At 46.0% G+C, this 12,931-nt stretch overlaps 1 protein-coding gene across 3 annotated transcripts in view; it reads left to right on the top strand.

The window, feature by feature from the left end:
• LOC124859095 (cadherin-23-like) overlaps positions 1–12,931 on the top strand; it is a 49,623-nt gene that overhangs the window by 31,527 nt on the left and 5,165 nt on the right. For 2 of the 3 annotated variants that reach the window (XM_047351609.1, XM_047351610.1), the window contains 12 exons: positions 435–629; positions 717–830; positions 906–1,035; positions 1,303–1,566; positions 1,648–1,809; positions 3,081–3,337; positions 4,270–4,367; positions 4,466–4,586; positions 4,684–4,763; positions 4,913–4,953; positions 5,054–5,114; positions 5,530–5,659. In XM_047351609.1, the coding sequence (XP_047207565.1) occupies positions 435–629; positions 717–830; positions 906–1,035; positions 1,303–1,566; positions 1,648–1,809; positions 3,081–3,337; positions 4,270–4,367; positions 4,466–4,586; positions 4,684–4,763; positions 4,913–4,953; positions 5,054–5,114; positions 5,530–5,659 (1,653 nt within the window). The remainder of the gene's footprint in view (positions 1–434; positions 630–716; positions 831–905; positions 1,036–1,302; positions 1,567–1,647; positions 1,810–3,080; positions 3,338–4,269; positions 4,368–4,465; positions 4,587–4,683; positions 4,764–4,912; positions 4,954–5,053; positions 5,115–5,529; positions 5,660–12,931) is intronic. The other variant, XM_047351611.1, reaches the window with a different exon arrangement.

Genomic DNA, 12,931 nt, shown 5'->3' with positions numbered 1-12,931 from the left:
GCACTCGAGATAACATGTTGCATGTCTGTGATCAGCATTTTAATCGGTAGGTTTTATTTGATCAATAGGCAGAACAGACATAAATAAAAGTACCATTAAGACCGTCCAATCTCTTACAGTCAACATTTGGTGACTCACTTCATTCTTTCTTTATTTACCACTTGTACCCATAGGCCTTTAGGTAGCAGGTCCTTTTATTAAATGTTTTCCTTACTTACTTTTTACTCTGTTAGAAACAGATTTGTTGTGGTTTTTGGTAACTGCTGGGATGCCATTTTTCTCTGCCAAACTATCTGTTCCAAAAATCAGCCCATATCCCACCAGACAAAACCTCCTCAAACTGGATTAAACTTGCAATTAGGAAATTATCAATGTTTATAAAAGTAAACTAGTTTATTTTTCTGTTTTCTGGAACTCTGTCTCTGTCTGTGCAGGAGCAGCTTCCAGGCCTGCTCGTGTATGAGGTGCATGCAACCGACGCTGACGAAGGCGTGAACGGAGAGGTCCGCTATGCCTTTCTGCAGACAGGAGCTGGGAACAGAGACTGGGAAAGCTTCCATATAGACGCCATGTCTGGAGTCATCACCACTACAGTGAAACTGGACCGAGAGAAACAAGCCCTCCTCAGCGTGAGTCCACAGTGCCCCTGTCACTTCTGCAACCAAGACAGTACATTTCCTTTGCTCCGAGTAACTGTTTGCAAATCACTCTCTCAGCTTATCATCGTGGCCCATGACATGGGTCAACCAGTGCCTTATGAGACCATGCAGCCTCTGCAGGTGGCGCTGTTGGATATTGATGATAATGAACCGGTCTTCCTCAAGCCACCAGTAAGTGTTAAGCTGTTATTTAAGTGTGCAGTTAATGGTTGTTTGCATGTTGTAATGATTTGTTTATGACTTCAGCGTGGCAGCTTGCCCTACCAGAGGCTGACCGTGCCAGAGCACTCTCCCCCTGGTACTGTGGTGGGCAACATAACCAGAGCTGTGGATGCCGATGAGGGCTCCAATGCCATTGTCTATTATTTCATTGCAGGTACAATGGGATTCTTTGAAGATGGGTACATGTGCCATTGCTTTGCATTTCATGATGAAAAATATCCATTTATTTATGGTAGTCCCTCAATGGTAACTAACTCCTGGATTCAAGGACAGTAGATAAAGAAGTTTTCTGAACATATTGTCTTCCCATTGTGTGAGCGCATGAAAGCAATCACATTTCAAAAACAAGAGAATAATGCCGACATTTGTAAAGATCCATCTTCACCTGACATCTTTTTTATGTCCTCCTCCCATGCTGAAGGAGGAAACAGTGATGCAAACTTTGGGCTGAGTCTTGAAGGAGAGCTGAAGGTCCTCAAGGATCTGGACAGGGAGGAGATCCCAGCCTACTCCATCATCATCAAGGCTTCCAGCAACAGGAGCTGGACTCCTTCCAAGGGCCAGAGGTCATTACGGGCCAAAGTGCTGGACCCTGCACTTGACCCAAGCCTTCTGGCAGTCCGAATTGAACTCGAGGACATAAATGACCAGACGCCACGGTTTAGTAAGGCAGAATACACTGCAGGTAAAAGATGCTGCTGGTGGTTTGTGTGTGATGGTGTGTGTAAAACTAGACTAACCTTCTCTCTTTGGGGTTTTGGTTCAGGTGTTGCAGCAAATGCTAAAGTTGGCTCAGAGCTCATCAAGCTGGTAGCTATAGATAATGACATTGGGAATAACAGTGTGGTCCAGTACCATATTGTTACAATCCGCTACTTCCCGACCCGGAGCAATGGCAGCGAGGATATAGGCAACGTCTTCACCATTGGTGAGAAAGTTTAGCCAATAGACGCATCAGATCTCATTTATTAAACCTGGGTACGACAACATGTTGGCTGCATGGTAATTTGAACAGAGATTTTGATTCCATTAGTTAGGGCATAAGCAAAGATAAGCCCGTCCTCAGACACTGAAGTTTATGTCAGTTTGGACCTGCCCTGCAGTCGAGGAAGTGAAGGAGTGTCTGAGGATTATTAGTCAATACTACAGTAGTACAAAATGAAGTTTAGCTGCAACAGATTTTAGGTGTTCTGTTTATTGTAGGTTATACTTGGTTGACTTCTTCAACAGTTACTTCGAAGAGTAGAGAAGCTGTTTCCAGAAATGTGCCACAAGCTTCAGAGAATTAGCCTAAATATCATAGGAGACTTAAATACTGAACACTTGTCCACTTATTTGACAGGATGGGCAATGTTTGGATGCAATTTTTAATTTCTCAAAAATAAACAATTTTTAGCTGTGACTAAGCTCAGGATTTTTTAGTAAGGCACACTTAATGCGACATTACTGTATGATCTGGACAGTGTGTCATTAAATTCTCACGATGTTTACCCACATGTAAGGAGATCTGTCGACAGCGTTATGTCTTGGGCTGCATTCAGCTGATTATGCACTTTTTAATGATGTGTAGCTATTAACTCGTTTTGATCTTTAAGACACATGACTGAAATTATGCCAAGAACTGCATTTAAGAATTGGAACCCTGGCGTTCAAAGCCACAACAGACCTGGTGCTCTCCATGGTGGAGGTTTTAGACACTGAGAGGTACGTAGGTCTGCCTTGGATTAGATGGAGAACTCTGCAGTTCCTGCTTCAGAAAGTGTTTGACATTATTTTGGCCCGTACAGTCCTGCACAATATTGCGCTGGGCAGCCAGGTTTAATTTGATGCTTTGAGGAAGGAGTGATGAACTGATCTGGGCCTGATGGTTGAGACAGAAATCAGACCTCCTACAGTACTCACAATATGTGACAGCTTGATAAACATGTATTTTTGGCAAGTATGAGTTTTTAGAATTAGAAAACATCTCAAAATATTTGACAGAAAAGCAACGTTTCAGGCGTTTTGTTTTCAACTGTTGCTTGTATGTTTCAGGCATCTGTTCAGCTCTATCAGCATGAGCAGTATGTAATTCATTACGTAACATTTAATGAGAATAATCAGATTTTAAAATAAGAAACAAGGTTTTTTGAGGCTTTTTGAACAACAGTTTTGACTCCTGCAGGGTGTGATTTGTTTTCCTTTTCCATCTTGTCGCAGGTTTGACTGATGGAATGATCCGAACTTATGACCTCTTCACATCTTATAATCCGGGTTACTTTCAGCTTGAGATTTTAGCTTGTGACTTTGCTGGTCACAGTGCCACTGCAAACGTGAACATCTACATCCTCCGAGATGACCAGAGGGTCAAGATAGTCTTTAATGAGATACCTGACTGGGTTCGTGAGAACCAGGATGATTTCATCAGCCTGCTGTCCAACATCACAGGGGCTATTGTAAACCTGGATGACATACAGGTAAGACTTCCTCTTTTTTACTGTCTTATGGATTTTTATTTGTTTCTGTTTTGTTTGTACAGAGCCTTCAAATGTATTGATACACACTGAATTTTTGCATAATTTGTCTTGTCCCACAGCCATAAATGTCCATGTTTTTTGCTGGGATCTTGTGCGACAGACCAGCACAAAGTAGCATAAACTGTGTCTCTGCTACAGAAGAAAAAGAATAAAAATCTGAAAAGTGTGGCATGCATCTACATATTCATCCTGAATCAATACTTTGTAGAGGTAGAGCCACATTTTGCTGCAGTTATAATGTTTTATAGGGTATGTCTCTCTAGACTTTGACTAGGCTATTCTAACACAATAACATGCCTTGATCCAAACCATTTCATTGTAGCTCTGCTGCATGTTTAGCTCATTGTCCTGCTGGAAGGTGAACATCTGCCCTACCCCCAAGGCCCTTCCTGTATTTAGCTCCATCCATTTTCCCATTAACTCTAACCAGATCCCCTGTCCCTGTTGAGGAAAAGCATTCCCATTGCATGGCGTTGCCACCACCATGTGTCACAGTGGGGTTGGTGTGGTGAGTGTATTGTTTAGTGTTAGTTGTCCTCCACAAATATCATTTTGCATGTAGGGTACAATATTTGGTCTCATTGGTCCAGAGGACCTTTTTACACTTGTTTAATGTGTGTCCTTTGTGGCTTGTGCCAAACTTTAAACAGGACTGGTTGCACTGAATAAATTAAAAGGGGCTGAATTTATGTACATGACACACTTTTCTGATTTTTTTATTTGTAAATACAATTAAAAACCACGTATGTTGGTTTATCAGACACAATCCAAATAAAATACATTGAAGTTTGTTCTTGTAACATATCAAATTGTGAAAACATGGGCATCTTATATTGCATATGATATTTTAATCTGCCTCTAATAATTTGTAGTTCCATGTGGACAAGAAGGGCAGAGTGAGCTACGCTCAGACTGACATGCTCATCCATGTTGTCAACAATCAGACCAACACCATCCTCGATGTTGAAAGGTCTTTTTCTCCTTCTTAAAAAGCTTTAAACCCATGTTGTCAGCCATGTTAGGATCAGTAAGGCCCGTATATTAACTGTACTCTGTGCATGTTTGTAGAGTCATCCAAATGATTGATGAGAATAAGGAGCAACTGAGGAGTCTGTTTCGGACGTACAATGTGGTGGATGTTCAGCCTGCTATTGGTGACGAACTGCCTGACGACATCTCCACTCTGCAGGTTTGCAAAAAGCTGAGAGTTTTCCAGCTCAGACACGTTGGGAGTTATTTTTTTACTGGTGTTTTTTTTATTTTTTGTTTTTCCTTCCCTTTCACAGCTGGTGATCATTATCCTGGCCGTGCTGCTGTGCTTGGCAGGGATTTTGTTTGTAACAATGAACTGGCATTATCGCAGAGTGTAAGAATCCTGCAGATAATTGTACTGTGGCAGATTCCTTTTAAATACGGAGTGATTTAAAGCCAGTTGAGGCACACATGTTTTAATCTGTCTGCCTGAGTTGCACAGTAACATTCTTATCTCCTCATGTGTTTCTTGTTGTGATGCAGACACCAGAGGAAGCTTAAAGCTATTGTTGCAGGATCAACAGGTGAGGGGAACCTGTTTTGCAGACAGTGATGTACCGTCCAAAATGGTACTTGGGACAAATTCATAACAGTTTTTCTTTTTATTTGCCTTCTGCCATGCAGGAAACCAAGGTCTAATGGATATCCTGGACATGCCAAACACCAACAAGTATTCGTTTGAGGGGTGAGATCTATATCCAAGCAAACCTGAGTGGTACACTTTCTTTATTAGAAGAGTCTAGAATTTTGTGATTTCTGAGGGGTTTTTTGTGCTTTATTATTTTGACTGTGAGGTTTATTAGCAACATTTTGGAGATTCCACCAGATGTATTTTTGAAACACAAATCCTTTACATGCAAAATTATTTAGAATTTTTTTCATTGATCAGTCACATTAATTAGGTGCACTTGAAAAGTTGGACTTCTGTTCCATTGTCCTACCTCAGAGTGTCCCTTGTTTTTAGGGCTAGCTCCATATTTAGCATAGTGACAAAAGCCAACCTGAAAACAGGACTTTGTCTGACTAGATAACTTCCAGAAACCATGCTGGTACATTGAGCATCTTACTTAAGGATGCAACTGTGCCATTTCCTACCACAGAGCTAATCCCGTTTGGATGGACCCATTCTGTCGCAACCTCGAGCTAGCTGCACAGGCTGACCATGAGGACGACCTGCCTGAGAACCTGAGTGAGATCACTGACCTGTGGAACAGCCCAGCACGCACTCACGTGAGTACCAACATTCATCTGGCTTCTCTTATTACTCTGGACTGGAGTTTATTCACTTTGTTTACAGTTTGGGTCAGACATGTACATACACATCATCAGCATCGGCATCAAAAATGAATTGTTTGCTTTTATGGATTCATTTGAGTGGTTCTTTTTCCAGGGTGTACTGATATATAACTTTATTGTTTCCTTGAACTATAATTGGGTGCAAACATTTGAATGTGTTGTGTATTTTCTCTGATCCACACAAGGCCAAAATTATACATGCGGGCTCAAGTAGATACGTACACCTTCAAAAATGTTTGGATAAATGTCCTTCAGCAAGGTGCAAGAAAAAAGCTTCAACAGGCCTCTGGCGTAATTGTATGTGGATACTTGACCATTCTTCTTATTTGACATTGACCTGACTTCAAAGCATAATCTGCAAGTTATAAATGCCCGTGACACGCTTTTCCCACAAATGCAGAAATTGAAAGTAAACATCTATATATTGATGAAATGGGCACTAAAAAGACGTGATAAAAGACAATTGTGACACAAAATAAGCATATTTTAATGTTAAATTAGCATTTCCAAAATCGCTTGGAAATGACATGAAAGGGGGAATCTCCAGTCATTTATTGTGTGAGCATCAATGATAAACTCTTCAGGTAGAAGCCAAATTGCGTTAAAAACAGCATTAATATGGTGAAACAGTGCATTGCTGGTGGTGGCAGCAACAGCCGTTAGTCTGCACTACTTTCCTGAAGTAAAGAGGATCAGATCAGAGCTACCTGGATCAGAGCTGGAAAACTGGAGACAGATGGGCTGGTCCCACCAAGTACAGATAAGTGTGATTGGAGGACTTTTTGGCAAACTGTTCCAAACAAGAAACCTCTGACTTAACAAGAGAAATTATGTCAGAGGTCAGGATATCTGACAGACAATGGAGATTATTGGACACGGAGACAGAAATGAAAAGGAAAAAAAAAAAAGCACGAAAGAAAGATATGTGGGGCAAAAAGGAAAGGGGGAGAGAAGGAGAAAAGAATGGAGGAAAGAAAGAAGGATGAAGAGAATACAAGATAACACCCTGCTTGCTTCTAAACGTTCATATTACCAGCTTTCTTACCGAAATGTGCACTGTACTTATCAAGATGTGTGTGTATACAAGGTTTCTCCATTAAAAATATGCAATAGCCAGTGTGAGGAGACCTGCCCCCCTGGACACAAAAAACAGGCACACACAGTCACAATCACATATTCTCACACTCATGCATACACATAAAAACACTCACACCCACACACCCAATGTCGTACACTCACTCACACTCCCCATACATGCTTTATACTCCCAGGTCCAGGTGCCGATACCCCATAGGGGTATCGGCACCTGGACCCAGGGGTTTGTCCCTTTCCCTTCGGGGGTGGAGACAGGCAGACCGCCCCAGCACCTGAACCTGGTCTAGGCTAGCCCAGCTCATGCCTGAATCCGGGGCGACCCCGTCCTGGACCTTGACCCCAGTCCTCAAACAACCCCGATCCTCATCCGGGGAGGGGCCCATGTACAAAAGAGGGGTCTACACGGTCCACACAAGCCCGCCAACCAGAGATTAAAATAGTCCCAATCCCCAATGAATTCCGATCCCAACCCCATGAGTCCTCCACCCCCAATGAACCCGACAGGAATCTCCCCACTGGGCCACCCAAATCAGGTCACAGATATCGAACACATGCCCAAATGCCATGAATCACCCCCTCACAGCACATGGGCACACTCCCACAGAAGAGCTTCATCCCCGATAAGCCGACAAAGCAACACCCACACAGCGCAAGCTCCACACACAGCCCCACTCCAACCACCCCGGCCGTGTCCTGCCCCCACCACACAGCGCGCCACAACTGCAAGGCAAGGGCCCTGCGCAACGCAGCTCCAGCCCCCGCCCGCAGGCGCAACAGGGCAGACATTGTCGAGCACCGAGGTCACAACGGAGCCCCCGACCCCACACCAAGACAGGACAAACTCACCCAGCAAGAGGTCCCTGGCCAGGGGCAAGCACTCGGAGCCAGCGTCCCCCACCCCGCTCCTGCAACCACACAGACACAGCACATCACTGCCACTGAAATGATAGCCCAGGTAGAAACATTATCCAGCTCAGCTCTACCATCACCGCTCAGCCGATCCAGATGCAGGTGACCCCACATCCAAGAAGAGGACACAACCCCCTCACCCCACACGCTGCAGTCCCCCACGCCACCCCCTAGCCCGCCACCCTGACCCCCCCCCCCCAGACACAACAGCCAGCAGAGCAGCACACTGCCAAGTCCGCCCAACCATTCGGCCACCGTTAGCAGCCCCATCCCACAGAAGAAAGCATTGGAGGAAGGCCACCACTGCACGCCAAGGACCGGGCACCCCACTAACCCCACACCCAAACCTCAGAGGAGCCCCAGGATGCCGGTCACCCACCTTCCCACATGGTACACCCAACCGCACAAAGCAAGCTGGCCAGCCCCTCCATCAAAGCAAAGCCATATCTCAATCAACACTGCACACCGCCCGGCCAAGACCCCCTCGCCGGAGCCCAACGCCTCCCCGACTGATGGACCGGGCATCGAAGCCGGGGACCGAGATCCAAGGCAATCCAGTTCTCTAAAGATTTTAATATAAAGTTAAAGAAATGACCCACCGGGTAGTGTCTTCAGATCTTGAATCATTCCTTGTGTCTGCTGCTACTCCATGCAGCTCACTTCGCCTCTGGTTGTTTCATTCAGTGCCGTATTTACTGTAACCCTAGATTTACACTGTATCTGCTCCGGTCCGGTCCGCTGCAAAGCTCGGAGGACCTCCAAGAACCATACGCAGATTGAGCAATAAAAGCCAGTGATAAATGCAGTAGCAAGTCCAAAACAAGTCATTCTGTGGGAGTTTGTGTGACAAGATGGCGCCGCAGATGGTCGCCTCGGCGTGTTGGTGCGCATTGTTTTGTTTTGTTTTTTGCTTTAAAACGGTCTTCTGTGATGGTACCCGGAGCTCTCTCACCAGAGAAGAACTCATGAACATCAGGGCTACTACACCAGAGGAGTTATTTCCAACTTTTCTGCCTACTGCTCTGGAATTTTTGGACATTCTGGTCAAAGGTGCGCTCACCTTTGTTCACGCGGTGAAACGCCGGAAGAGAGGGAAACGGGCTGGGGTGCTGGTACGACTTCGCCAGCGTGGACTACGAACACCGTTACCTGGAATATTTCTCTCTAACGTGCGCTCACTTCCCAACAAAATTGACGAACTACAACTGCTGTTGGGGAAAAACAGGGACTTTTATTCATCGGCAGTTTTGTGCTTCACGGAGACGTGGCTGTGTGGATTAATACCGGACTCTGCGCCGCAGCTGGCAGGATTCCAGCTCTACAGAGCGGACAGAGACACGGAACTCTCCGGCAAAGCAAAAGGTGGAGGAATCTGTTTTTACCTCAACAGTGGTTGGTGCAACGACGTGACAGTGATTCAGCAGCACTGTTCTCCAGACCTGGAAGCCTTCATCATAAACTGTAAGCCTTTCTATTCCCCCCGTGAGTTCACTTCGTTCATTCTGGTCGGTGTTTACATCCCGCCGCAAGCTAACGTGCAGGTCGCACAGCGCACGCCGACCAGATACTGAGTGTGGAGCGGACCAACCCGGACTCCTTAGTAATCGTCGTTGGTGACTTTAACAAAGGTAATCTGACCCACGAACTCCCCAAATATAGACAGTTTATAAAATATCCGACCAGAGAGGACAACATTCTGGATCACTGTTACACCACCATCAGAGACGCTTATCACGCCGTCCCACGTGCTGCACTGGGCCAATCCGACCACATCATGGTCCACCTGATTCCTGCATACAGGCAGAAACTAAAGCTCTGCAAACCTGTTGTGAGGACGACAAGGAAGTGGAGCAGTGAGGCTGTGGAGAATCTTCAGGCGTGTTTAGGCTGTACAGACTGGGATGTGTTCAGGACTACTACCAACAGTCTGGACGAGTACACAGAGGCTGTGACTTCCTACATCAGATTCTGTGAGGACAGCTGTGTACCATCATGCACCAGGGTGAGTTACAACGACAAACCCTGGTTCACAGCTAAACTCAGAAGGTTAAGACTGGATAAGGAAGAGGCCTTCAGGAGTGGGGACAAAGACATATACAGAGAGGCAAAGTACAAGTTTGGCAAGGCAGTGAAAGAGGCCAAACGACTGTACTCTGAGAAGCTCCAAAACCAGTTCTCAGCCAACGACTCTGCGTCTGTCTGGAAAGGGCTCAAGCAAATCACCAACTACAAGCCGAAAGCCCCCCACTCCATCAACGACCGACGCCTCGCCAACGACCTGAACGATTTCTACTGCCGCTTTGAAAGACAAAGGGACAGTCCTGCAACCATCCCCCACGACACCCCCCAACAGCTGCAGCCACAATCCACCACCCCCATCTCTCCAACCTCAAGAGGGGCCTTGGCACCTCCAACCCCCACCCTGAAGTTTCCCCCCACCAGCTCCCTTCCCACGCCGAGGACGGCTCTTTCCATCCAGGAGAGGGACGTAAACAAACTCTTCAGGAGACAGAACCCCCGGAAAGCTGCTGGTCCGGATTCTGTCTCACCAGCCAGCCTGAAGCACTGCGTTGATCAGCTGTCTCCAGTCTTCACAGACATTTTTAACACCTCACTGGAGACATGTCATGTGCCAGCCTGCTTCAAGTCCTCCACCATCGTCCCTGTTCCCAAGAAGCCAAGGACCACAGGGCTTAATGACTTCAGACCCGTCGCCCTGACCTCTGTGGTGATGAAGTCCTTTGAGCGCCTTGTGCTCTCACACCTAAAAGACATCACCGACCCCCTCCTGGACCCCCTGCAGTTTGCCTACAGAGCCAACAGGTCTGTAGACAATGCAGTCAACCTAGCCCTTCACTTCACCCTCCGGCACCTGGACTCCACAGGAACCTACGCCAGGATCCTGTTTGTGGATTTCAGCTCTGCCTTCAACACCATCGTCCCAGTTCTGCTACAGGAGAAGCTCTCCCAGCTGAGTGTGCCCGACTCCACCTGCAGGTGGATCACTGACTTCCTGTCTGACAGGAAGCAGCGCGTGAGGCTGGGGAAGCACGTCTCTGACTCCCTGACCATCAGCACCGGTTCCCCCCAAGGCTGTGTTCTCTCTCCTCTGCTCTTCTCCCTGTACACCAACAGCTGCACCTCCAGTCACCAGTCTGTCAAGCTTCTGAAGTTTGCGGACAACACCACCCTGATCGGACTCATCTCTGATGGTGACGAGTCCGCGTACAGATGGGAGGTGGACCATCTGTTGGACTGGTGCAGCCAGAACAACCTTGAGCTCAACGCTCTAAAGACAGTGGAGATGGTTGTGGACTTCAGGCAGAACCCAGCCCCACCTGCCCCCATCACCCTCTGTGACTCCACAATTGACACTGTGGAATCTTTCCGCTTCCTGGGAACCATCATCTCCCAGGATCTCAAATGGGAGCCAAACATCAGCTCCCTCATCAAGAAAGCCCAGCAGAGGATGTTCTTCCTGCGGCAGCTGAAGAAATTCAACCTGCCAAAGACTATGATGGTGCACTTCTACACAGCCATCATTGAGTCCATCCTCACCTCCTCCATCACCATCTGGTACGCCGCTGCTACAACCAAGGATAAGGGCAGGCTGCAGCGTGTCATTCGGTCTGCTGAGAAGGTGATTGGCTGCAGTCTACTGTCGCTCCAGGAACTGTACACCTCCAGGACCCTGAAGCGGGCAGGGAAGATTCTGGCTGATCCCTCCCACCCCGGTCACAGACTCTTTGAGACTCTCCCCTCTGGCAGGAGACTGCGGTCCATCCGGACCAAAACCTCACGCCACAAGAACAGTTTTTTCCCATCTGCCACCAGCCTGGTTAACAAAGCCCGGAAACCACCTTGACATTCTCCTGTTCCCCCACACCCCCCCTTTTTTGCTGACAGGACACTTGTAACCGGTAATTCTATGCGTTACATTAACGCTCAGCTTGGGCTCCTGCTTTACTTGCACTGCCATACTTGCACAATGATCACCTGCACTGTTGTATTGCTCTTGCATCTTATACTGCTTACTCTCACTCACTTAAAACTGTGCACATATATTTATATTATATTGTAGATATGTTTATACTGTTTAATTTGTATTGTATTGCACCGACTACGCCAAAACAAATTCCTTGTATGTCCAAAAACGTACTTGGCAATAAAGCTTTTCTGATTCTGATTCTGATTCTGATTCTGATTAAACCAGTTAAACTGCTTCATTTTTTGTTTTATGCATCCAGATATTTTCATGTGTTTTCTTCTACATTGGATGATTTCACTGAGTGGAGCGAAGCTATATTTGTGGATTAATTTGGTGCATTTAATGTTTAATTGCTCAGTTTAGAATACCTTAGTTAACTCAGTAACTGATCTAATTGATCTAATGTAAACAACTGCTAATATGTACACGTGTAAATATACAGTACAGACCAAAGGTTTGGACACAAATTCTCATTGAAAGAGTTTTCTTTATTTTCATGACTATGAATATTGTAGTTTCACACTGAAGGCATCAAAACTATGAATTAACACATGTGGAATTATATACTGAACAAAAAAGTGTGAAACAACTGAAAATATGTCTTATATTCTAGGTTCTTCAAAGTAGCCACCTTTTGCTTTGATTACTGCTCTGCACACTCTTGGCATTCTGTTGATGAGCTTCAAGAGATAGTCATCTAAAATGGTTTTCACTTCACAGGTGTGCCCTGTCAGGTTTAATAAGTGGGATTTCAAGTCTTATAAATGGGGTTGGGACCATCAGTTGTGTTGTGCAGGAGGTGGATACAGTACACAGCTGATAGTCCTACTGAATAGACTGTTAGAATTTGTATTATGGCAAGAAAAAAGCAGCTAAGTAAAATAGCTGCTAGGAAACCACTGCTGAGGACAGGCAACAAGCAGAAGAGACTTGTTTGGGCTAAAGAACACAAGGAATGGACATTAGACCCGTGGAAATCTTTGCTTTGGTTTGATGAGTCCAAGTTTGAGATCTTTGGTTCCAACCACCGTGTCTTTGTGCGGCGCAGAAGAGGTGAACGGATGGACTCTACATGCCTGGTTCCCACCGTGAAGCATGGAGGAGGAGGTGTGATGGTGTGGGGGTGCTTTGCTGGTGACACTGTTGGGGATTTATTCAAAATTGAAGGCATAGTGAACCAGCATGGCTACCACAGCATCTTGAAGCGGCATGCT

The sequence above is a fragment of the Girardinichthys multiradiatus genome, chromosome 22 (genome assembly GCF_021462225.1).
Source record: "Girardinichthys multiradiatus isolate DD_20200921_A chromosome 22, DD_fGirMul_XY1, whole genome shotgun sequence".
Lineage (NCBI taxonomy): Eukaryota > Metazoa > Chordata > Actinopteri > Cyprinodontiformes > Goodeidae > Girardinichthys > Girardinichthys multiradiatus.
The sequence above is the reverse complement of the archived record's forward strand: the minus strand, read 5'-3'. Positions and strand labels throughout refer to the sequence as shown.